This window comes from Pteropus alecto, unplaced genomic scaffold, assembly GCF_000325575.1.
Source record: "Pteropus alecto unplaced genomic scaffold, ASM32557v1 scaffold131, whole genome shotgun sequence".
Classification (NCBI taxonomy): Eukaryota; Metazoa; Chordata; class Mammalia; order Chiroptera; family Pteropodidae; genus Pteropus; species Pteropus alecto.
In genome coordinates this window covers 21,780,239-21,807,838 of record NW_006434709.1, presented here as the reverse complement: position 1 = coordinate 21,807,838, position 27,600 = coordinate 21,780,239, and the positions used below count along the sequence as shown (strand labels likewise).

Below are 27,600 nucleotides of genomic sequence, written 5' to 3'. Positions count from 1 at the left end.
TTATTGCCCGGTTTTTGTCTGTCTCCCCCAACTAGGATCGTTGTTCTACGAGGGCAGACAATTTTCTGTTTCGTTTTCTGTTCTATCCTTAGCACATGGGATAGTGCCTAACACGCTGGCCCTGGGGCCAGGAGCCTGAGATTTATACCCCAACAGTGCCCCTCCCTAACTATTTGACTTTGGACAAATCTTTTAATCTCTGGACCTTAGTCTCCTTAGAGAATGAGGGCATTAACCAGGAGGGTCACTAAAGTTTTTTATAGATCTAAATTTCTGTTATTCTAGGAAAAATTAAGATATTAGTGTTATCACAGCTGTTATTTGTGTTAGTCAAATAAATAAAAGTAATGATACAGTGGCATTGTCCTAATACATCCCTTAAATGTTAATAGACACATTGAAACAGTTGCTGGATACTGTAAAAAATAATGATTTGCAAATCTTTTTCTAAAAAGGCAAGTGAAGTATTGTGAACATGTTCCCTTGAATTTCATTTTATGGCTGCTGGAAAAGGAAATACTCTGTTTATATCTTTAAGTCTTATTGCTTCTCTTTTATGAGAGATTTTTAAAAAACCCACGAACTAGTAATATTGGATTTACATGAAAAATACTACTGAAATTGTGGGGATTTTGAATGTGAATTACTTTAAAAATGATTACCAAAAGTGGTTTAAATTGTGATTGTGCAAGTCTTGATAAATTAAACATTTTTGTCTATATACCAATATGTAAATATATATTTTTAATCCTTAATAAAAGATATTTCAGTAGACTATTGCGTATATTTTATATATATAAAGATAACTGTGCTTGTAATCATACCAAATATTATTTATGTTCTTTTGACTTCCTTGGAATGTTGCATGATAGTCCTTACCCTTTAGTTCTTTTTTCTGCTTTAAAAGTTCTTTATGCCCAAAGGCATGAGAATAAATTTAGTGTAGAAAGATTTATGATTTAGGAATAGCTGTATTCCTTGGGAGAACTCACAGCCAGTATTTGGGCCACCCAATTATCGAATATTGACTTGATTTATTTCTTTATTCATCTAGGTGTGTCTCTCTCTTCTGTGGCTTCTGAAAGTGATTATGCTATTCCCCCAGATGCTTACTCCACAGACACAGAGTACTCACAACCAGAGCAGAAGCTTCCTAAAACTTGCTCCTCTTCCATTGATAATGGGAAAAATGTAAATGCTGCATCAGATTTTTTTTAAACAAACAAACATTAATGAATCCATCAGCTTAAGCCTCCAAAAGGAAGCTTAAATATTTTTTTAAATTTCTTTTTAATTAGGAGCTACTGGAAAAATCTGGCTATTTATTAAAAATGAGTGGTAAAGTGAAGACTTGGAAGCGGAGATGGTTTGTTCTTAAAGGCGGTGAATTACTTTACTACAAGTCTCCGGTGAGTGGGAAGTGCTTGCTATTTAGAACTGAATTCCTCACACTAGAAATCAAATTCCTGATTGATTTTCTTCACTATAATGCAATTAATTATACAAAGCATTTCTTATGGTTCCTATTATAGGTAATCACTTTGCATTGGTTTTCTTCCTTTCATACAGAGTGATGTAATTAGAAAACCCCAGGGCCATATTGAACTCAGTGCATCCTGCAGTATTTTAAGAGGAGATAACAAACAAACAGTTCAGGTACTTTTTTTTTTTCTTTTCACTTTTTCTTTCTTTTTTTGTATCATGCAAAACTCAATTCTCATTTATCCAAGCGAATAGATAGGAGTTTGGATGATTCAGTGTTTTTTAAATTAACTTTGGGTTGTTTGATGCTCAAAAATGTGTGAAACCCCAGGACTTCTTAGTTAAAACTATAATATAAGCTATTTGTGTTGAGTAACTCTCCACTATACTTTCTTTGCCCTTTATCTCACTGCCCTTTATCTGTTTCTCTGTACCTAATCTCCCAGTTGTTCTCAGCTCTCAAACTATCTAGCTATTTTAGGGGCGGATTATCTGATAAATGAATTCCCAATAAGATGTTAGTAATTTCGTGTATTACAGAACCAGAAAATGGCAGTTTTCTATGAACTTCAGATGCTGTAACACTAAATGGGAAAGATATTGGTGAGCAAGGGGCTGTACAAGATCTACCGAGTCATACCATAGAGGTAGCTGCTGACCATTTCACCCACACATAGGCCTGTCTTGCCAGAAACCTGTTAAATTTAAAAAATACAGGGTGTGGAAATAGTTCAGTATATGTAATTTAAATTCATTTTATTTCTGAAATGCTTTTAATAATCGTTATTTTCTTATATTGCTCCTTTGGAGTGTGGATATCCACATTTATCAAAAAGGCACGATATTAATAATTACCTGAGAAATGCCCCAAAATGTAAAAAGAAGATTCAGGGAAAACTTTTTCTCGGTGCATGGCAGATAAGAATCATTTATAGGCTCCTGAAATATCTGGAAAATTTGAAATGTCATTAATCTGAGATTGAGAAATTATGAGTTCCTAATATTTGATCACATTATGTTAATTTTGAGAATTTCTCTTATATACGTAGTCTTCTTATTTTATTTATAATTGATTTCTTCTTTTCTGTAACAAATAACTCCTCTCTCTTTACTTAAAATGTGTTATTTTTGTATAGTCACCAATCATTGTGCTCCTCATTTCAACAACCAGGAGCCTATAGCACATGTAAGGGGGAAAATGAAAATGGTATGTAAACAGGATAAAAAAATCACACTTATGAGAAGTTTAAAGTCAACTAAAATGAAGGTAAATATATTTCAACAAAAAGTTAGTTATTTAATTCTCACAAAGCGATTAAAATATGAAAATTATTTATGGAGTCATTATTTTAGAACCTAAGATTCAAGGTTTAACATGTTCATTTCCATGTTAAATAGTAAGGAAATCTTCAGAGTTTCCTTTCCTATCTCTTTTTCATCCCATTCTAGTTGACCACTGAAAAACACACATACTATCTGACTGCAGATTCTCCCAATATATTGGAGGAATGGATTAAAGTGTTACAGAATGTTCTTCGAGTTCAAGCTGCCAACCCACTTTTCCTGCAGCCTGAGGGCAAACCAACGGTGAAGGGACTGCTCACTAAGGTAGGAACTTTTTGCACATGGCGGTTGTCCCAGGCAACAAATTAGCCTCGCTGCTCATGAAAAGTGAGCATCAGAGAATATATATCTCTATATATATTGAATATTTATATTATCTTGAGGAATTTTAAATATGATACCAAAGACCAAAACTATAAAGAGGAAAAATGACAAATTAGACTGTTATACATAAAAATGTAAATGTTCTTACTTTCAAAAATTCTCTAAGCAGAATTTTTAAAACACAGTTGAAAAACTTTGAAAAGGTATTCGAAACATCTGAAAAACAAGGTAAGTTAAGGATAAATACCAGTGGGGGAAAGGAATGAAGGACACCGAGGGAGAGAAGTCGAGCTGGTAGAGATAGGGAGAAATACAAATGATCAAAAGCAAATGGAAAGATATTTTATTCTCACTAATAATTTTCTTAAAATGCAACATGAAATAATAGTTATTTTTACAAACCTGGTCCAGGGGAACATTTTTTAACTTTATGAACCACAGTTTTGACACAAAGTAAGAAATCTGCTAGTAAGAGAATTACTCTAGAAGGCAATATAGCAATGTCTTGGCCACGCCGTTTACTCAGTAAATATTTTTAAAAGAACGAGTGAATCAATGAATATTAAATGTTTTTAAATCACATATACATATCCTTTGATCTAGAAATCTCAGTCCAAGAAATTTATGCTCAGGAAATGGTTTTAATTAGCAAAAGATTGAAGTATATGCATGAAGTATATGGAAGTATATAAATATAAAAAAAACCATGTAACAGCATGTTTTTTTTTCCTGTTTTTTAAAAAATGAGATATAATTAGTGTACACTGAAATGCAGATCTTGAGTGTAGAGTTTGATGAATTTTGACAGATATTTACTGTCACTTTATCAAGATAGTGAACATTTCCATTAACCCAAAAAGATTACTTACATGGTATAGTTTATAATAAAGAAAATTGGGATCAACTTAGATGTAGAGTAGGTGATAGCTTAAATAAATATTTATATAATCAGATAATGCTTTACTATGCAGTCATTTTAAATGTTGTAAAAGAATAATGTTATAGAAATATGAGGTATTGTTGGGCAATAAAACAAGTAGAGTGCAGTATTATATTCAGTCTATGTACTTGAAAGTATATTCATATATAGAGAATGAATATAATATGTTAAAGCACAACTTTTATTAAATGTATTCATAGAAAAATGAATAGTCAATTTACTAAGGTATCTTGAGTATCTCTATGTGACTTCATTTTTGCTTAGTTCTGTTTTCTAAGTTTTTAGAATAAGTAGGTATTGATTTATGTTAAGATAAATGTTATTTAAAATTATTTAAAGTCCAATTGATTTTGACAGATATTTACTGTCACTTTTAGAGAAACACAATAACATATTTACAAACAAAATATTACATGCAAAAATAACCTCTACGCAACCACTCATCACTCATGTGCTTTGTTTATGTAAGAGGTGAAAACCTTAGGTGTTAATGAGCTAAGCCACCGTGTAATCTATACTTCATATGGGAATGTAGGTGGGTGCTATACAGTAATATTTATAAAGACTGACCAGCTTTTTTCCTCTAGAAGTAAGAGGAAAAAATTTACCAATACAACAAAGAAATGACCTATGTTTTTTTTCCAAAATACTACATTACCATAAAAATAATTTTTCAGTTACTGATGGGTTAGAGATCTCCCTAGTACTGTGCAAATATATATTTACCAATGAATATAGTGTTACTTTAAATCACATTCTTGTTATAATTCATAATGACTAGTCGTCCCCCTTTTACAAGGACCACATATGTATACCAAACCCTTTAAGTTTAATATGATCCCATGGCCAAAGGTTTGTTACTTCTCCCACAATTAGTTTTTTTGTTTGTTTGCTTGTTTTTACTTTATCAGGTGGCTTATTAATTTCTGCTCTTATTACATTTCTGCTACTCCGGCTTCCCATTTCACAACTGCGTTTTAAGTAAGTCGACGTGATTATTAGCACTAAACCATTGGGGTTTACAGACAGGATGCCTATTACGTTATTTTCCTACCATTTGCGAAGACTTGTCCACCAATATTTTCACCCTCAGAGCCTTATAAGAGAAAAACGTCCCTTAGTTATTCTGAGTGACTTGTTCTAAGCTCACATTCAGGCTACAATTTGAGATATTGAGATACAATTTGAGATACAGTTTAGAACACTTTAGAGGGGAAGAGGTTTTTTCCAAGTTGTCACATTGTTATTATTAAGTACCCAAATATGTAGGTAGATATTAAGAACTTGGCTAATTTGATTCTGGATATTCACTCTTGCAACTTTTAGTTTACTACTCAGGAATAACATTTTCTATATAAGAATTTATTTATTTAAAAAACAAGAATTTATTGGGCAGTTACCACATGAGCTGAAAGATATAAAGATAGGGGAGGGCACGTGGGAGGGCTGGAATGGCAGAAAGGAGAGGAAGGAAGAGTATTATCTAAGTCTGTGGGACTTTGAGTGAGATTATGTCTGATGTTCTCAGTTTTCCTGATGATGTTTACTCCATAAAACAGGGTTGTTTACTGAGAGCAGGGAGGGGACTGACAATGATCATTCAGGAAAAGAAGACAATGTACCCAAGAAAAAATAGAAAGATTGGTGAATGTTCTGAGTGTCCACCTGGCTATAGTGATTTGAGTTCATATTGTTTATTTTTCTTTAATGTCTTCAGATGCCCAGAAATAGGAGCAGATAATTTACATTATAGTGATGTGAGGATAGTGATTTTTTCTTAATATTTTATTATGTAAATTTTCAAATATGCAGAAAAGTCAGAAGATTTTACAGTGAGCACCCATATTCTGACTCCTAGATTCTCCAAATAACATTGTACTTGCTTTATGCATATCTATCAAGATGATGATTTAAAATCAGTGTTTTATGATAGGTATTTTCAAACATATGTGAAAGTAGAAGGAACAATAGAATGAACCTTCATCTATTCATCACCCAGTTTCAACAGTTATTAACTAATGACTAATGTTATCTCATATAACCTCCCATAACTATAACCTCTCTCTTTCCACACTCTCCACTGGGTTATTTAAAAACAAATGGAGATGAACTTTTGTTGGGTGGATTTGTCAGAAGCATAGAAATGCAACATAATCACGGGCCTTGGAGCAACATTTCTTTTGTGATCAAATACAAGATCCAAGATTGGTGAAGAAAGAGAAACCAGGGGGAAACTGGTAAACTGGAATAAAATGAGAGGATTTAGAAGAAGATTGAAGAATTGGAGTGGTGTAAGTAGAGAGGGACGTGAGAGGAGGTTGAGATCAGAGAGTAGAATACGTATTTCAGAGGTGGAGCAGTTCCCAGTGAAGAAAAAAGGACTAGATGTGGCCAAGGGGATGGATGGTGAGAATGGAGGGATGCCAAAGGTTATCGGAAATGAAGACAGCAAGGCGCTGGGAGTTAAGAATGTAGACAGGCAGTGTAGCAAAGAGGCTAGGGCAAGAGCATGGGCGAAAATCCTGGTTCTGACACTTGCCGCTGTGTGACCTCAAATAAGTTATTTACAGGCTTTGTGCCTTAACATCCTCAGCAGGGATAATAATAGTGCCAACTTCACAGGATGTTAAGGGATTAAATGAATTATTTAAGCAGGTAAAGTTCTTTAGAACAGTGACAGGCACATCATAAACATTTCAAAAATGTTAGCTTTTATTATCACAAGAGTTTCACGTAGATACTGAAGTCAAGCAAAGCTGATGGCCGGATTTGTGGCAGAGAAGGCTACAAGCAGAAGATATAGGAGAGGAGAGAACACCATGTTTTGTGTGATGACAAAGGCTAATCGGGATGTGATATACACTGTCTTCAAAGTTTCAAACAGAACTAATATGAAGTATCTTTGTTATGGGTGCAAGGTAAAATATTATTCTTTCAATTATTTAGTTTGCCAAAGCCTTGAGGTTTGAGATTGCCTTTAAATCTTCATGAGGATTCTTCTAGTATAATTTGCTTTACTGTGAGTTTTTCAGATTAATTCAGAGTTTTAAGAAATCCTAATATAATCAGATTTACAAATAAAGATTGACTTTTAAAACACAGCTTTTACAGTGAATTGGCAAAATTCTTCATTAACTTGCAGTTCTTCAGAGATACACATTGTTCTATTTTAAAGATAAATCATTTCAAAATGATGTACTGTTCAGGCAGATGCATTATGCTTCAGTTTGGATGAGACTTTTTGAGGGAGTTTATTTGAAAGGAGAAAAAAATAACTGCATAACACATCTATTTAAAAATTCCAGGATATTTGTCTGTAAATATATGTTTCTAAATTTAATTAAACTGAAATGTATCTTGCCAAGTGAAACATTTTTTGCTTTCTCTCAAGCAACATTCTAAATCCATCAAAGTGTCTGATGGTGAAGTTATTTGCTTAAACCACAGTTTTGAAAGCCCAAAGGCTGGCTGTGTTTGTGGGTTTAAATGGAACATGTGTTTTACTTCTCCTTGTGCATAGTGAGGAAGGAAGCATTTATTGAGTAACTACATTTATTCTTTATTTACATTTTCTCCTTTGGTCATCACACCAACCCAATGAGGTCTACAATAATCCCATGTTACTCACAGAAGCTGAGAGGTTAAGTCGGTTGCCTGAGGACATCCATCCGGTACCCGGGTGGAACTGAAATTTAAGCCTTGGTCCATTTGACCTCAAAATCCAGGCCTTTTCTACTATAGTGACATGCCTAAAACCTATTGTGGCAATAATTGATATTCTTCTCAATGTATCACTATCTGTCCATTTAAATGTAAGTCATTGCAAAATATGTGTGACCCTTCTCACCTCCTGCCCCTTCCTCAGTGACCTCTGTCCTTACTTGCTCCGTCTCAGACACACGAGCAGGCACATACCATCTGGCCTTGGAGCTTGCTGCTTTCTTTGCCCAGAGCACTCTTCCCTCAGATGACTGCATAGCTTATCTACTTCCTTCAGGGCTGGACTCAATCAGTATCAGAGAGGCCTTCCTGAGCACCTCGTTTTAAGTTGTTAAACATGCCCCCCCACCCCGACTTCCCCAAGCACTTTCTTCTCCTTTCCTGTTATTTTTCTCCTTAGTACTTACCACCATGGCCAAGCATGAAAGACAGAATATTGGGCTTTAGTTTTACTGGCCAGTGTCTTGGTTTCCAGGTGATGGGTCTCTCCAGATTGAAGCCTCCTCTAACTATTGCAAGTGAGGTTCTAGTCTCAAGGCAGAAGTTGGCAGGGCTGGCAGGGTGGGGGGATTATAAGGCAAACTCTACCAAACACACCACATTCTAGGTCTGGGGCAATAGGGCTTACTGTAAATCTACTCACTGATGGAAATGGGGTCCTTGTTGTATTTCTAGGCTTGAGGATATAGCCGGGACTGACTGGCAAAAATCACCAATACCTATTTCCTGGGCAAAAATGGGGCAGGGAGGAACCCACAGTAAGGATAAAGACACTCAATGATGAAAAATCTACAATACTCAGTAAAAATTGTGGCGAAATGTCTCCCACAAAAAACACATATAAATGTAAACTCTGTGTTCTTGATGAAGGTATATAGTAAACTGCTGCTTTAATTGTTTAGCTCTTCAAAAGGATGTGTGCTCCTGACATATAGTAACTACTAAATATGTATTACTAGCTTTCAATGTTATTTTATTGTTTTGCATAAATCTTTTTGGAGAATTCATCAAATGTTTTGAATGAATGAATCTCTTACATTTTAGAAATCACTAGAATTTTTAGGTTTTAATCTTCTCATTTCCAAAATAGAGTGTTAACCTAAAGAGTAACCGGGTTATCAGAAATCTATAAAATATGGAAACTATCAAATATACTTGTGAAATTGGCATCTTGTTTTATCCATCTTTGAATCCTCACTCCCAGGCATAGTACTTGATACATAGTAAACATTTATTAAATGTTTATTGGTGAGCACCAAAGCAAAACATGCTGTACTACTACTGTAAAAAGGAAATCTTAAACAGCATTTGGGCAGTCTAGTTGGAATACCACTTATACCTCGAGCAAACTAGATACCTATGCAGCTTCAGAGAGAGTGTATATGCTATACTTTAAGGTGTCAGAGTTCTGCGCTACATTTGTAATTCTTTGAAATATGATTTTAGGTAAAACATGGCTACTCCAAGAGAGTCTGGTGTACACTTTTAGGAAAAACATTATATTATTTTCGCAGTCAAGAAGATAAGGTATGTATGTATTTTTAATATGCTAATTTTCTGTTAAAAAGTTTTTCTTACAACTCTTCTATTGTTAGCTAAAACATTAGAATTTTTGATAAGGTGGAAATTTTGCATAAAATGTATCACCAGGTAATCATATACCTACAAGGGTTTTGATTCTTGATTATAAGTCTTAGTAACTTTTAATCAATGCAATTTTTTTCCTCAGAAGAGAAAAGTTCCTATACTCCACTCCCAACTATCAATTTGTTATATTTTCCAGGTCTGACAGACTAGAAAAGGTCAAATGAAGGGAATAAATAGTAAGCTAGGAAAGAGCTGGGGTGGGAAAAGAATCAGGCCTTTCTCTCAACTCCCTATATACCAGTTATCTATTCATCCATTTACCTATTTATATCCTGTTTATTCGTTTTTAAATTAATCTCCCAAAAAGAACTTGAATTATGTACGCTTTCAGAATAAAAAGATGGGATATCATCCAAAGGTGAAATGTATGCCCAGTTTTCATTATGGATATTCCACATCACCTTTGGGTTACTGAAGCTATAAAAATTGAACCAGCATGGGCCAAGAATTCTTAAATAAAATAGCAATGCCATCTCCATAGAATAGCAGTTTGTGACTGATTACTGTGTTAATGAGACTAAACTTGGTCCAGTGACCACGTGGGTCAGTTAGTATTTCTCTGTTCCATAGTCACAGGCTGCACTCTGTTCTGAGTGGCTTCATTTAAAATGCATGTCATTATTTTCAATATTGCTCGTGGGGTGGGAATTAACTCAGTGCAGCCATTAAAAATGATACCTTTGGAGTAATGTGGGAAAATGATCACATAAAAATGCTACATGAATAAGCACAATACAAAATTATACATTCATTATAATCCCAACTAAATTATAAGTCAGGAAAATAGAAGCCACTTCTGTGTATGCCAGGTATAACAGTTTTAATATGGAATTAGGGACATACATACTTTTAGCAAAGTCGCATAATGTTTAGAAAAGTTGGGGGAATAGAGGTCAGAGAAGCTGCCACCGAAGGCCTGAGAAGTCAACACAGAGGATCTGAGCCCAAAGCACTGAAGCAGCTGGTCCTTAACAGTTTACTAGGAAGTTTCTGTGACTCCCACATCAGCCCAGGCATCTGACCACAACTGCCTCAGAAGTATAACTTCTCTTTCACTTCTCATGCAAATTCTCTCCTAGGCAAACTCTAACTCACAACCATACAGGGAAGGGGATTCTGACAAATACAGTTCCCAACTTCTCTTCTGCAATTACGGAGAGACAATAAAAGAGAGTAGTTAGGATGCTGAGTTTATAATTCTCAGTCTGGCTTATCTGTGTAAAAATATATATAACTAAGACTGGAAAGAACTATACCAAAATTTTGAGTAATTATCTGTGACGGTAAAATTATGGATGATTTTCTCCTTTTTCTTATACCTTCCTATGCTTACTAAGTTTCTATAATAAGCATATATTTTATACCTTCCTATGCTTACTAAGTTTCTATAATAAGCATATAAATAAAAAATAAAGCTTCCTGAGAGTAGAACTTAAATGTTCTCACCAATAATAATAATGGTTATTATTATTAAATAAAAATGGATAGCATTGGTTGCAGAAGAAACAATTCAGAAGAATGCAGATAGATGAGTAGAAATCCATTATAATTACTGTAAAAATATTGAGAATACATGTGAATTAGTATAGTTCCTACTTCATTTTGTGCTATGGGTATTTTAGGAACAATTTACTTTTAATCTGGATCAGTGTCTTTTTTTATTCATTGAAAATATTTAAAAGCACTAGGTCTATTTACTGTTTATGGAGTTATGGTGAATATTTACTGTTTATGGACTTATGAATAATCATTTTTAAATATTGATGGAACTTTGGTTTTTACATGATCGACTATGTCTAAAGCATGCAATTAGTATAGTATTGTCATGTATTATCATAGTAGAATTAATTTTTTTATTCCATTTCTTAAAATTTGTTTTTTATTTATTAATGATTTTCTATCTTAATAGTTTGTTTTACTACCTTTCTTTTCTGAAAGTATAAAGTTAATTTTGCATTTTTCCTTCAGAAGTAAATTTTCTTCAGCCAGTGCTCAGAATAGTGCTTTGCGCATAGTAACTACTCAGAAAATAATTATTATTAACCTAAGGGGGAAAAGTCATGTTTCTCATGAAAGACAACACATTTAATTAAATGAATTCATTTTTTACTATTAATCAGCTATTAGCAGATAATATTTCATTTGAGATAAGATATTCACAGAAGACATCTCTGAGAAGCTGACATTTTAATAGGTTTAATAGGTTCCGAAGAAAGCAAAAGAGCAGCCATGTAGATATTTCGGGCAAGAGCATTCCAGGCAGAGGGAACAGCAAGTGTAAAGGCTTTGAGTCAGGAGCATGGCTGGTGTGTTTGAGGAATAGCAAGAAGGTCAACGTGACTGAACTGGAGTCCATTAGGAGGAGAATTATAGGAGGTGAGATCAGAGATGTAACAGGGACTAAATCTCATGGGGCCTTACCATAGTAAGGACTTTGGCTTTTACTCTAAGTAAGAAGAGAAGCCATTGGAGATTTTTGAACAGAAAAGTGACACGATCTAACTTATGTCTAAAAAGAATACTCCTACAGCTGTCTGAGGGAATAAGGAGGATATTAGTTAGGAGGCTATTACTGTAATCCAGGTGAGAGATGATTGGGGTTTAGTGGTGGTGATGGAAGTGTGAGAAGTGACCAGATTCTGGCTATATTTTAAAAGTCTTGATGTCAGAATTTGTTGACTGAAAAGGGATGAGATGTGAGAGAAAGAACAGAGTTAGTAATTATCCTAAGGTTTTTGGCCTAAACAGCTAGAAAGATAAAGTTGCCAACAGCTGAGATGGGGAAGACTGGGAAGAGCAGGTTGTGGGGGATGGTATCGGACATTTAAACAGAGATACTGAGTCTGAAGTTATAAATATAGAAGTAGCTAATACATGCTGGTACTAAAGCCATGAGCTTGGATGAGTTCACCCATGTGAATGTAGATGGAAAAGAGTCCAAGCATGGAGCTCTGGGCCTGAGCATGAAAATATACGATGATAAATGTCCTTGTAGTTAGAATGAATGTTTTCAGACTGCAATTGCAAACCTGATCAGATATTTCAGAAGCTGTATATCTAAAGCTGACTGTGTATTTTCTTAGAATAAATGTACTTAAGCAAAGCAAAAGTTTTAAATATGCTAAATATTCATGCAGCAGATATAATTGTTTTATTAATTAAAGAGCAGGTAAAATTTAATATGTCAGTTTTATATTTATATTAATCCTTAAATTAAGATGAAAGAAACAACGGTGTTGCTTTGTGATATATTAATAGATACCCTCAGAATACTGCTCATTTGTGCAGATTTAGGGTGATAGTTAATCATATTTCTTTGTACCAGCGAACTAATCATGTTACTTTTTCATGGATAATATTGAGACTATTTTTAAACTTGTCTTTAATCAAATCAATTCTGTGGGGAAAAAAGGTCAAGTGAATATTTTGACATAATTGCTTGACTAAGTAAAGTATTTTCTTGCTTTTTTCATAAAAGTTAAATGTCTAGTATCCAATTTGTTCTCTTATGTTTAAATTGGGTGTTTTGTTTGTGACTGCTGCTTTCGTAACAAGGTGGGTAATTCAATTGCCTTTAAGCATTCATTTTTAAAAAGGTATGCTTTATAAAGGTAAGACTGAAAAGGAATATGAAAAATTTTACTAGGAAAAGATTTAGAAAATATCTTCCTCACAATTACTAACATTTACTTTAGTTTCCTTTAGGTCAGATCAAACTCTGGGAGGCTAAAGTTGACGAGGTTGATAGATCCTGTGATTCAGATGAAGATTATGAAGCCAGTGGGCGAAGTCTGTTATCCACACATTACACCATCGTGATCCACCCCAAAGACCAAGGTCCAACTTACCTCCTAATTGGATCTAAGCATGAAAAGGTACATAAGGACTTATTGGTTGATTTAGAATGATGTAGATTAATGTTATTAAGTAATGGTAATAATTTTCAAATCATTATAATGGAAACAAGAAAGAAAACTTTGCTAAAGACTTTCAGCTCTATTTTCAGAGATTCCTTATATCTCTGGAAACAAGCCTTGTTCAAATTATGTCATTTTTCAATCCTTTTGATAGAAGTGGTCTGAAGGCTGAAATTAGTGCATGAAAGTTTAGGACAAAGGCTACATTTGTTCAAAATGTAGCTCTCTCAGACTGGATTTTTTTGCGTGAATCTAAAGCTTCCACCTTTTATTTTTTACTCATTTTCAACAAAATTTTAGTTTAGATAAAATTGAAAAATGTACTATATGTATATGTAATCATATATAAAAATATAAAAGTTATATTTTATAACTTTTATGTGTTTTATTTGATGTATATAAAATAAAAATATAAATTAATTTGTGATAAAAGAGGCATCACAAATTATTGGAGAAGTAATGGATTATTCAATACACATAGTATTGCATGTCTTTACGTAGTGAGGAAATTGGCTATTTAGGAAAACATTAGTTTGTCATCTTCCACATAGAGCAAAATAATTTCCAGATGAATTTAAAGAGTTAAATAATTTTTTAAAGAGCCTTTATCTGATCTCTGAATAAAGTACTTTCTAAAAGACTTTCTAAAAGGCAATGTAAGAAATAACAGTAGAAATGGTAGCTAGATTCGACTACAAAAAAGACATACTTCTTCATACCAAATAAAATCATAAACTTAACTAAAAGGATAATATAAAATATAAAATATTTCATGAATGATTACTATGTCTTTAACATATAAATAACTTTTATAAAGTATTCCTCCTTTTTTTTAAGGCTCAGTAATATTCCATTGTATGTTTATACCACATTTTCTTTATCCATTCAGTGGATATTTAGGTTGCGTCCATGTCTTGGGTATTGTGAATAATGTTGCAGTAAATATGAGAGTACAGATATCTCTTTGAAATTCTGATTTTAATTCTTTGGATATATACCCAGAAGTGGAATTGGTAGATCATGTGGTAGTTCTATTTTTAGTTTTTTTGAGGACGCTCCATACTCTTTTCCATAGTGGCTGAACCACTTTACATTACACCTAATAGTGTACAAGGGTTCCCTGTTCTCCACATCCTCACCAGCATTTGTCTTTTGCTTTTTTTGATAAAAGCCATTTTAATAAATGTAAGGAGATACCTTATTATGATTTTGATTTGCATTTTTCTGATGATTAGTGATGTTGAGCACCTTTTCATATATTTGTTGGACATTTACATATCTTCTTTAGAGAAATAGCTGTTCTGTTCCTTTGCCCATTTTTTAATTGGATTATTTGTTTTTTTACTATTGAGTCATAGGAGTTCTTCATAGTTTTTGAATATTAACCCTTTATGGATAAATGGTTTACAGGTGTTTTCTCTCATTATATAAGTTGCCTTTTCATTTAGTTGATTATTTCCTTTGTTGTGTAGCAGTTTTTTAGTTTGATATAATCCCATTTGTCTATTTTTGTTTTGTTGCCTATATTTTTGGTGTCATATCTAAGAAATCATTGCCAAAGTCAATGTCCAGAAGCTTTGTCCCTATGTTTTCTTCTAGTAATTTGATGGTTTTAAGTTTTATGTTTAAGTCTTTCATTTTGAATTGATTTTTGTGTGTGGCATTAAGAGTTCAATTTCTTTCTTTTTTTTCCCCCAAGTTTCCTTGGCAGTATTTATTAAAGAGACTATCCTCTCCCCATTGTATATTCTTGGCACCCTGTCAAAGATCAGTTGACCATATATGCATGGGTTTATTTCTAGGCTCTCTATTCTGCTCCTCTGGCTTATTTGTCTGTTTTTATGCCAGCACCACGTGGTTTGGTTACTGTAGCTTTATAATATATTTTGAACCAGGAAGTATAATGCTCCAGCTTTGTTTTTCTTGTTCAAAATTGCTTTGGTTTTTGGGGGTCTTTTGTGGTTCTGTAGAAATTCTAGGATTATTTTTTCTATTTCTGTAAAAAAATGCCATTGGGATTTTGATAGGGATTGTATTAAATATATAGATGCTTTGGGTAATATGAACATTTTAGCAATATTAACCATTTCAATCCATGAACACTAGATATCTTTTCACTTATTCGTGTTTGCTTTAATTTCTTTCATCAGTATTCCGTAGTTTTTAGTGTACAAGTCTTTTACCTCCTTGGTTAGGTTTATTCCTAAGTATTTTATTCTTTTTGATGTTATTGTAAATGGGATTGTTTTCTTGATTTCCTTTTTGGATAATTTATTGTTGCTGTATAGAAATGCAACTAACTTTTTGTACATTGATTTTGTATCCTGCAACTTTGTTTGTATTAGTTCTAACAGTGTTTTTGTGGAATCTCTAAAGTTTTCTACAGATAAGATGTCATCTGCGAGCAGAGACAATTTTACGTCCTCCTTTTCAATTTGGATGCTTTTTACTTCTTTTTCTTGCCCTGTTGCTCTGGCTAGGACTTTCAGTGCTATGTTGAGCAGAAGTGGCAAGAGTAGGCATCTTTGTCTTGTTCCAGATCTTAGAGAAAAAGCTTTCAGGTTTTCACTATTAAGTATGGCATTGGCTGTGGACTTTTCTTATATTGCTTTTATTGTATTGAGGTAAGTTTGTTCCTGGTATTATTTTTTTTTAATTTTCCGGATTCCCTAAGTATTTTGTATGTGTCATTAGATGTATTGGGAGTCAGATTTTAAATTTGATATTATTAGTGGTATTTCTTCAAGAAATATTAACTGGTTGTATTTATTCTAGTCTCTTCATATATTACTTTCCTCAGTTTTATCATGCTTTTCTTTTCAAAGAAACAGCTATAGAAAATAATAAAAATGTGAACAGTGGAAAAGGTATTATGAGCACAATTCAAGTGAGCCTATTTTAGAACTGTTTAACTAAGTGGCCTTTAGTTATTATTTAAAAATTAAAGAGTTTTTTTTAATGTCAAAGTTTTCTTCTCTTTATACAAGTTGTTTTTTTCCCTTAAGTCATCAAAAATTATATGTTGGTTAACATCTCTGTTAATGTTTTGGTTTTAAGGACACTTGGCTTTATCATCTGACTGTTGCAGCTGGAAGTAACAATGTAAATGTTGGATCTGAATTTGAACAACTGGTTTGCAAATTACTAAATATTGAAGGGGAACCTTGTAAGTTCATAACGCATAAGGCTTTATGGTTTATGAAGTGGACCCTAATCCCCTTTCCCTCTGTGGGTTCCTGTTCCCTGCAATGTATCTATCTTTTCACTGGCTGTGCTTGTTGTGGGCCAAGATTCTCATCGTGGTGCTTAGGCCCCAGGGATACCATCATTTCCTGATATGCCATGCTCTGTGACTCCACTGCCTTTGCTCACATTACTCCTCCTCTTGAAATGCCCCTCTTCCTTCACATTCCTCACCAACCTGAAAAGATCCTACCTGCCTTAGGAGTTCCCCCAGCCAGCTCACTCCAGCTCAGCATCTGGCTCATAAAAGATACTTAATAAGTGTTAAAATGATGTCCCAAAGCATTTTGCCATTTAACTCTTTTATGACATTTGTTGCTTTGCATTGAAATTATTTTTTTATGGCTAAAGTTTCCCCCATTGAGAGCCTAGATTCTATGTTATGCTTTACTTAATTACAGAGATCACATTTTATTTTCTGTATCCAGTCCAAGAATGTAATAAATATCGATTTTAAGAATGACTTCAAGTTCCTCTTTATCATTCTATCTCCTCCTTTGGTTTCTCCTTTCTAGATCTTTCTCCGGCTCTTTTTCATGTAGAGTCATCTACTTACATAGGTCACCAATCTTTAGCACATTTAAGCAACATACTAGTGTCCTGGTAGACTTGTTTCAGTCAAGAATATTAGGACTAAACTCTTCTAGATTTAATTTATCCAAAATAGAAACCTGAGAATCCCAATGGCCTGGAAAATGAAATAAAATAATATTGCCAAAGGTTTCTTCATGACCTTTATGACTTAAAGTTGTGAGCCAGGCCAGAATGAGCTAATTTTTAATGGGCTAATAAGTAGGAAGCCAATATAAGTGCTTCTTTCTGTTTTCCATTTATACTTTATTCTGTATTTAGCCTCTCAGATATGGAGACACCCTACGCTGTGTCACAGCAAGGAAGGAATCATTTCTCCTCTGACAACACTACCTTCTGAAGCTCTACAGACAGAGGCTATTAAATTATTTAAGGTAAAATTTTATATGGAGTTATATATAAAACTAGGTGAATTTAATATTCTGAGTGAGGATTTGGGATTTACTGTAATAAACTATGTGTGGTTTGGGCTACATGAAACAATATCAGAGGAATCATTTCCCCATCAACCTCTCAAGTAGAGAGATTTCACAAATCACACCTACCTCAGTATTGGGAGACGGGTCAACACCCTCTTCTTTTCCAATGCTACTCTCCAATTCTTATTATTCAACTTCTACTAGAAATCCCTGACCACTTGAAACTTGTCATTCAACTATATCACTCTTTATCAGCTTCTGGTAACTTCAAATTTCATTAAGGATTTTGGCTCCTAACTCACATTCTTTCTCTCTAACTCAAATCTTGCCATTATGCTGAATGACTTTATTATTACTTGACACACCAATGCCATGGTCTTAATATTCCTGACCTTCTTAATGACAGTAAGCTTCACCTCTAGTCTACTTCACCCTCTCATTCTCCACGTCCACACCCTGACCTCACCATTACTTCCAAGAACAACACCTCTGAAAGTTTAAATTATAATATCACTTTCTTTAATCATATTCTCTTAGTCTACAAGCTCTCTTATTTTCTTATTCTTCCATTTTTTATCTTCACTAAGACTTTCGTTTTAAGCCATTTACTTTCTTTGCGATCAAGAGAGAGCATAATAACTTCCTCTTGGCTTTTTTTTCTTCTTTATCCAGTCTGGATTACTTTCATTAATGCTCCATAATTCCTTAGGACCCATAATTCCTTGCACTCTTCATCCAAACCTCAACCTAGATCAATGCTACTGTCTTGTCTGCTGCCATGGTAATCATATGTGCACTGCTAGTGAACATTACACAACCGTGTGGACTGGAGTCCATGTAAATCTGTGGTCTTCATGCCTCAGAGCCAACTGTCTCTTCTTTCACTTGCCTTTGGTCACATTCTCCCTCAACCTCCCTACTAATAATATTCCTCACAAAAATTAGAGGGCATCAGACATAAACATCTCAAATCTCTCCCTCCAAGAGACATTATTTCATCTGTTTTGTCCTCCATTCCTCCAGTACCTTCTACTGATTCAGGTCTCGACCCCACACCAGGACCTTGGTACTTCATTTTCCCCTAGTCTCTTAGAGTCTCAATTTTTGTGTTTCTTTTGGCTTCTTCTTGCCTATATTCTTCCCATCTCAAAAAAATAATCTGTTTCTTAGGTAGTATTAAAGAATTATTATTAATTTTGATGTGTGATGTGACATGGTGGTTATGGGAAAAATTTTTTTAGCGATTGGACATCCATACTGAAGTATTTATTGGTAAAATAACATGATATACATTAAAGTATTCCAGAAAAGAAAGTAGAGCAGGGGTTGAATGAAACAAGTTTGGCAAAATGCTAATAATCATTAACACTTGATGATGAGTATATGAATGATCATTATACTATACTCTCTACTTTTGTTCATGTTTTAAAATTACCATAATGGAAGGTTTTTAAAAACCCACCCATAGGATGCACAAATACTGGAAGCAAGAAAGACTCTATACAAATATATTTGAAAATCTGGATCAAGTAATCAACTAAAAACTAATAAAATATTAGTAAACAGAATCCAGCATCATATTATAAGAAAACTAAATAGTGACTAAAGGAGATTTATTTTAGGAAATCAAGGATGATTAAATATTAGGATATCTATTAATATTATTTATTATTAAACAATCATCTCTAAAGATGCTGAAATGGCATTTGACAAATTTTAACTTTCATAAAATGGTGATGAATACTTACTTCCTTAACATGGTAAAATTTAATGGTGAAAATCTTTTTTCATTGAGTATTTCACGTAATGCTTGGGCAGCAATGCTTTAGGTTAGAGAGTAAATTTATTTGATTATATTCTGTCCTCAGACTATAACAACACAATAATTAAACGAACCATTCATGTTTATGATCATTTCCTTTTAATATTTCTTAATAGATATTATGTTTATTTAATCAAATTTTAAATTTCTTCACTTATTAAACATTTACTCTGTCACTTTATGTTGCATGGAGAATACAAAGATAAGTAAGACACAGTCCCTGCCCTTATGAAGTTTATAGCCTGGTAGAAAAGACATTGTTAATGGTCTGTATACCCTTAAAATAAATGCATATTCTGTTCTTGGGTGTAGTTTTCTATAAATGTCAATTAGATTAAGGTGATTGATAGTGTTGTTCAAGTTTTCTAAATCCTTGCTGATTTTCTGTCTATTTGTTATCAATTACTGAGAGAGGTATATCCCCGACTATAATTGTACATTTGTCTGTTTCTCCTTGCAACCCTGTCAGGTTTTGCTCCGTATATTTTGAAGCTCTGTTATTAAGTACATAATCATATAAGATTATTATGTCCTCTAGATGAACTGACCCCTTTATCATTATAAAATGACCCTCTATCTCTGGCAGAATTCCTTGCTCTGAAATCTGCTTTGTCTGATATTAATGCAGCCAGTCTGGACTTCTTTTGATTAGTGTTATCATAATATATCTTTTCCCATTCTTTTAAACAAAAACTATTGCTAAGAAGAGAATCAATATAATTAATGCAAAATAAATCTAATTTCTCACCTTGAGTATATCTTTCTTTCTTTTTTTTTTTTTGGTAATTTAGACCTGCCAGCTTTTTATAAATGCTGCGGTTGACTCCCCTGCGATTGATTACCACATATCTCTAGCCCAGAGTGCTTTGCAAATCTGTCTGACACATCCTGAGCTGCAGAATGAAATCTGCTGTCAGCTCATTAAACAGACAAGACGGAGACAGCCACAGAATCAACCAGGACCACTGCAGGTATATAGTGATACATATACATGCAATTAAAATGATGTTGTCCTGATTGTAAGAATGGGGCATATTCAATAGAGACATTTGGAAAATACAAAAAGTATGAAAAGAAAAAGTAGCTATATTTTGATATATATCTTTTTAGTTTGTTTATATATATATATTTCTATAGAAATGTATATGTGTGTATATTTATACACTCTCAGTTTTTCACATTATTAGGGTTACAGTGTGCATACTGTTTTTAAAAAACTATAGAATATAATCATTTCCCCTATATTCAACATTCTTCAAAATATTAATGATTGCATTAATATCAATTACTATACATTTATGTTTTTTCAATTATTTTTCCTATAATAAATGCCTCTACATAGACATCTTTGTGCATAAATCTTGTGTACAGGTCCAGTGAATTTTTTGAATCCATCTCTAGAATTTCCCTATATCTTCAACAATATTTAGTTTAATTCTTCTTTTAAATCCTTTTCAGGTAAAATTGATACTTTGCTATTAATATAGGATGTAGTTCTTTAATTGTTAGCGCAGCTGAATATATTTTTTGAGTGTTTTTAGTCACTTATGTTTACCCTTTAATGAATACCTATTTTCGTCTTTGCTGATTGACTCTCGTTAATCTCAGGATAAAACAGGAATTTCTTTCTTAGCATATAGGACTCTCGGGTGTGGATCTAAGTTTTGTGGGACTTGAAGTTTACACAATTAATATTTTGCACTCTTTAAGAAAAAGAGAAAATATGTTACTTCGACACATTTAAAAAGAACATATGGTCATGTAAACATAGTTTATAAGGCTTTTCCCGGGATCTTGGAGGGGGCCTGTGCATGAGAGAAGTTCTGAAGTTTAAGCTTCATTTGCATCAAGGGCCCTTCATAATCTGGCTGCAGTGGCCTCCTCTTTCGCCACTCTATTTCATATATCCTGCCTCCAATAGACAGAGAAAGAATAAATACTCCCTATTCTTCAAACACATGCTGCCTTTGCATTATTCTTCACCTTGCATTTGGCATTATTCCTATTACCTAAATACTCCTTCTTTCTTCCCACATGTAGACTTTACGGTCCAGCCCAAGCAACATCTCTCCTGTGAATTCTTCCCTGACTTCCACAGCAATTAGTCATTCCCTCCATTGGTTATGCTTATAACAAAGTATGGCATGGTATTAACCATGTTATAAATTACTGTTTAAACATAGAATGTCTTCCCTTAGACTGCAGGTACCTCAAGAGCAGAAACAGTGCTTTTTTCTCTTCCTTTTTTAAAATATAACTTTTAAAAAGTATTGAAGCTATTCTTGCTTAATGGAAAAAAAATGGATTAAAATAGGAAAGAGAATACAGAAGAGAACAAAGGAAAAGTAAAAATCACATATAATTTTATTACCTAAAGATAATCTCTGTTAGTATTTGCATACTTGCCCCTTATTTACATATGTATTCATCTATGTACGTGTGGGTAGATTGGTTTTATTTGGGAGTATATGATTTTTTACTATATTTTGATCTATCTGTTCTCAAAGCCATTACTTATATCCCAATGACTGAGTAAGTACATAAATGAACAAAAAAGGAGCAATGTCCCTAATCTTTGAGTGTAATATCAAAAAAGACTGTCATATCTACATGTCTTTTTTGGTACCTCAGTTTTAGACAACAGTATTCACAACTAGATGGATTATGGCTCTGAATCAGTGTGGAGTTTTTATGTGTTATAAATGTTCTAAGCAGATAATGTATATGTAGAAGAAGCAAAAGCATATTGGGGTCAATAAAGACTATCATCACCCCTTTACTCTGCCAACTTCCATCAGTCACACTAGTTCTGACTTGGATCTCTGACTGCCACATGGTACCTGACCTATGCTGCTTCTCTTTGCCCAGGCTTGGCAGCTCTTGGCGCTCTGTGTTGGGCTCTTCCTTCCCCATCATCCTTTCTTGTGGCTCCTCAGGCTCCACCTAAAGAGGAATGCAGATTCCAGGTACGTAGAAAACTAGCCAGCTGAACCATTTATGTGGCCTCTAAATCTACAATAAATCATAAGTATTTAGTAATTTGCCAGGTACAACTGTGGAAGAACGTGTGAAACAAATGTTGGTACAGGAAACCTTTCATTATCATTTATGTGAAACTTAAAAAATATTTCCTTTGTTATGTTAAATCTCTTATGAAAGATTGCAGTGAAAGCTTAAAACTTGACAAAGAATAGTTTTAAGTGAAAAGTCTGTGCAATTCGAGTATGAATAACTTAACAGTTTTCTTAAAACGGCAACTATTTTACTTCCTTGTTTTTCCCTGTTATACTGTTTTTCTCCACATTGAATTCTTTTACATGGAAAACTTTTCTGGTGGTCTTCCCTCCTCTTATATTTGTGTCTATCTAAATTACTTCAGAATTTTTATTCCCTTGATAAAGACAAAAATCCAACTGTCATAATGGCTTTCTTACACTGGGACCCAGGGCACCTAGCCAAGGATTATTGGGGTCATTTTGTCCAAGAGGTTAATGTTAAGTTACTTAAATAGACTCTGGGACTAAAACAAACAAATAAACAAACACAATTAAACAAGAAACAACTTTGAAGCAATAGAAAAATATTTATATTTCATAATCTGTTTCAGGGACTCTGTGATGAAGGTCATGTGATTTCAGTTGCAATCACCAACAAATCACCCAAAGGGTGACATTTTAAAGTCTGCCTAGAAGACACTCGGATACAAATATATTTAGAGGTGTTATTGATCTGCTTTTATTAACAGAATAAAAATTATACTTAACAAATGAGGGCAAGTAAGATCTCTATCCAGCTTTTACATTTATGTACTCCAGTGGTTTTGTTTAATGCTTAACATTTTTAAAGAATGTATGTTTTATAAGGTAAAGAAGAAAAATATATTTTCATTTCTGTTTGAAGATGTTTTGTTACCTTGTTTATCAGTCAAGCACTAACCTCCAAGTTCTTCAAAAGGAAACTTCTTTACATCATGTGTTTTTTAAGTTATCCTATACTATTCTTTATACAATTATTTTCTTTATATTTAAAATAATTATTAAATATTGACTAGTAATTATATGATAATTAATAATTTGAAATATATCTTATAACTGTAATAATATGATAAAGATGAAGAATGCTCTGTGGGGGAGTTTGATTCAGTCAGTGACAAAAGTAAAGGAACTAGAACTAACAAGAACTGATGTCATTGACTTAAGCAAAGCAGGCAGCATTGATGTGTCCTACATCTAAGGCACTGCCTGCGTGGGGATGAGAAGACCGATAAAGCATAGGCCCTGCCATCACCATGAGGAGATGCACATGTAAAGAGCCAATAATACAAGGAAAAGCCCTGAAGTATGGATATCAAGAGTGTGTTAGGGATAGTTTTGTCATTTTTTCCAAAAGGATTCTTATATTTTAGAGATTTCTTTGAGTTTCCCCAGAAATAGTCCCTGAGATAAGGATTTGAATGGAGGTAGTTATTTGGGGGTGCAGTAAACACCAGCAGGTGTGGTGATATTAGGGGCTGAATTATGTCCCCCCCCAAAAAGAAAAAAAGAAGCTAGAATTTGAGAAAAGTTACAAAGGTTTAATAATATATTCAAAAAGAAAATTTTCTGTCAGAATTAGCATAATACATTGTAATAGTATACACCAAGGAAAGTTTTCTTAATGGTTATTTATACTTATATATATTAGGTTGTCTTAATTAAATTCATTCTTAGGCTTTATCTTAAGTTTTGTATTATAGAACAGAATTTGGAAAATATGCCATTTATTGCCAGCGATGTGTAGAAAGAACGCAACAAAATGGAGATCGCGAAGCAAGACCCTCAAGAATGGAAATCCTCTCAACCCTTCTTCGAAATCCTTATCATCATTCTTTGCCCTTCAGTATCCCTGTGCACTTCATGAACGGGATATATCAGGTATGTCAGGATATATCAGGGTACAAAGCCTGAAGGAAACATGCTTAGCCTAGAGTCCTATGTGTAACATCAGGGCAACAGGGAAGCGAGACTGTTTGCCTACCTTTGTCAGCAGCTGGCAATGATAAATGTGCAAATATATTAGATCTTTTATCAGAACAGCTGAGTTTTGAAACAGTTTTTCTAAAAGGGATTCACACTAAAAACAAATCCATATTGAACCAAATAAGGGAGGAGTTTCACTGCCATTGCAGTGGAGAAAAAAAAAACAAACATCGTTTGGTTTGAGGCCACCAGTGCACCTGTTAGGTGAGGAAATGATTATGAACATTGCGGTCTCTTTAAAATCTCCAAATCTCAGGAAATGTCTGAGAAAACCTACCCAGGCCCTCCCAACTATCAGACATAGATGCTTGCTTATTAACTGAAGCAAACATGTTCCCAAGCTAGCAATTACTCTTTGTAGCCATAAGCCTTTTATCACAAAATTCAGATACTTAACTGCATATTAAAGAAACAAACTATAATGCATGAAAATTTGTTCATTTAAGTGCATAGTTGTTCATTTTTTTCATGTGCTTAAAGATTACATATTGTACTATAGTTCTTGGTTTGCTTTCAGTGGGTAGGTATAATATCTCTACAAAATGTTTACAGCTGTCAAATGACCTTATTTTGAATTGTCAGCAGGCTATAGCCAAGATTTCTGAATTCTTACAGCAAAGTAATGATTAAGATGACATTAATTTTCTCCAGTGGCATTCTGTGAAAAAAAAAAGTTAAAACACCTAGGCGAATATATATTACCATCAATCATGCATCAAGTATGTCCTGTTTCTCCTCAGATATCTAAGTTTGAAATGTACATACTTTTTTACTAAGAACAACTTTGTTATTTCTGTTTAGGTAGTTGGATTTGATGCATCCACCACAGTGGAAGAATTTTTGAATACTCTGAACCAGGATACAGGAATGAGGAAGCCAGCACAGTCTGGATTTGCATTGTTCACTGATGATCCTTCTGGCAGGGATTTAGAACATTGTCTTCAAGGAAACATCAAGGTAAAACCAAGTCCTTTCAAGGAGGCACAGGCACACCCAGCGAACAATAAAGAAACTACTCTTTGCTATTTACAACAAGTTCAAGTTCCGGAATTTTCAAAAACAAAAATTTAAGCAATCTAATCTTTGCAATACAAAAAAACTTGCAGGACTTTGTTGAAGCTATAGAATTCTTAATGTATCATCTACACACACACAGACTCCATATTAAAGAAAAAGAATTAATAATAGTAAGAATACTAAATATTAGGGTAATAAGGGTAATAAGTGGAAGCTCTAATCAAATGGTTTTCCAGTTTATTCATTTATTCACTCAGCAATATTTATTGACTAGTTATTGTGTCCCAGGAGCTGGAATGGACCATGTAGGGAATACAAAGATCAGAAGTAGTCCCTGCCCATAGCAAATTTATAATTTGCTTAGGGAAGAGCAGCTTTATACAAAACAAAACTAAACTAAAGTTGATAACCTTAAACTAAAGTTGAAAGTGATAAATGTTTTAAGAGTGCTGTGGACATTCCACGGAGGGAGAGATTAAGTTCAGCATTGGAAATTAGGCAAGATCCGAACTGGACTTTGAAGGATGGGTAGGAAATGAACCTTTGGAAATAAAGAAGGGCTTCCAGACATAAAGAAAATCATGAGCAAAGACAGAAAATTGGAAGATTTTTAAACAGTCTCTTCTAGGTCATAGTAAAATAACTTTAACAAAGTTTCTAGTTAAGGCAACAATTAGAAATGCAGAATTACAGATCTATCAGGAACCTTAGAGAAACAATCTTGCAAATAAGGAAACAGACCCAGAATAGGAAGTGATTTACCCCAGATCAAACAACTAGAGCTGGGCCTAGACCCTTTTCTTACTTGATATGGTCCTTGATCACTCTTGGGAATAAGTGCCTAGTTATGGGGTGAAGGTATTTCTATGATTTCGAGATGAAAAAATTAGGGCAGAGTAAGGGAAGAACAAGATTTATAAGTAATAGCTCACAAGTTTCGAGCATATGAAACAACAGTAACTTCCAAAGCCTAGCTCCACTTGCAAAAAAACTGGTTGGGGCTCCATGGGGTTCGACAGAATACTGTTAAAGCTCAGACTTAGTTCATTAGATGTTTTGGTTACTAGATATGGTTTCACCCCACACCTCTTTGCCTGTTTCTTCCACTGCATATTGAGAAATCTAGATCAATGAGTGTCTTTTCTCTCCTCATCTCCAAGTATATTGTGTTCAGTTCAACAATTCCAAATGTAAATTTTCAAGACAGACATTCCTGGAGCACTGTTGTTAATAATTAGTCAAGAAGATAAGCTAGTAATTTTGGCTGACTTGAGTCAAGTAAATATCAGGGGCTTTGGTGCATTACTGCTTACCACGTTTCTGAAAACTTTTATTTATAATTCTGTAAATGATCACTTAAATAAGCAAACATTTATTAGATTCCTGAAGAATTGTTGTTCGTTCCCAATCGAAGAATCTTAAGATTTTGTTCCAGATTTCTGTAGTATGATTTCAGTTATTCCAATCTTTATAAACTCAGAAGGTGGGAAAATTGCTTCTTCAGTGACTAAATCATGAAAAAAATTTCTGGAATCTTCTCATTTCCAGTCTCATGTAGTCCTTCATTAAGATTCCTTTTTCAGTAAAATATTTATCACCACAGTTCAAAGTTAATGTGTGTCCAAAAGGATAGGTGGGCCAAAGAGCAATTTATAATTAAACCGTAAACTCAGAGCTGCACAGAAACTTAAAACAAAAAGCTTCAGTCCATTTGGTTTGATCACAATAATTGAAAATTTTAAATTTACAAACATGCTTGTCTTCAAAATATAGCGATTTGAAAAATATTATAAATCTCCCTTTTTCACTTCCCTTCTAGATTTGTGACATTATTTCTAAGTGGGAACAGGCTTCCAAAGAACAGCAGCCTGGGAAATGGGAAGGTACGAGAACTGTTCGTCTAACTTATAAAAACAGGTGTGTAATACTATTGCCAAATGCTAAAGTAGGAGTATACACTTATGTTTAAATCATGTACCTACAATTTAATTTCCAATTGAATAGCCTTAAAAGTTATATTCATTTGTGTATTTGTTTTTCTATAAATAATAGCTTTACTTCTGGAGGAAGAAACTGTCACAAAAATTTTTTCAAATTCTAGACTCAATGTCTTGAA

At 33.7% G+C, this 27,600-nt stretch overlaps 1 protein-coding gene across 3 annotated transcripts in view; it reads left to right on the top strand.

The window, feature by feature from the left end:
• Positions 1-27,600, top strand: part of PLEKHH2 (pleckstrin homology, MyTH4 and FERM domain containing H2) — an 85,218-nt gene that overhangs the window by 38,182 nt on the left and 19,436 nt on the right. For 2 of the 3 annotated variants that reach the window (XM_006909638.3, XM_025045224.1), the window contains 12 exons: positions 1,299-1,409; positions 1,570-1,656; positions 2,932-3,090; positions 9,257-9,337; positions 13,153-13,332; positions 16,432-16,540; positions 17,470-17,582; positions 20,241-20,420; positions 22,318-22,415; positions 24,185-24,362; positions 25,269-25,424; positions 27,304-27,401. In XM_006909638.3, coding sequence (XP_006909700.1) covers positions 1,299-1,409; positions 1,570-1,656; positions 2,932-3,090; positions 9,257-9,337; positions 13,153-13,332; positions 16,432-16,540; positions 17,470-17,582; positions 20,241-20,420; positions 22,318-22,415; positions 24,185-24,362; positions 25,269-25,424; positions 27,304-27,401 — 1,550 coding nt within the window. The remainder of the gene's footprint in view (positions 1-1,298; positions 1,410-1,569; positions 1,657-2,931; positions 3,091-9,256; positions 9,338-13,152; positions 13,333-16,431; positions 16,541-17,469; positions 17,583-20,240; positions 20,421-22,317; positions 22,416-24,184; positions 24,363-25,268; positions 25,425-27,303; positions 27,402-27,600) is intronic. The other variant, XR_003045685.1, reaches the window with a different exon arrangement.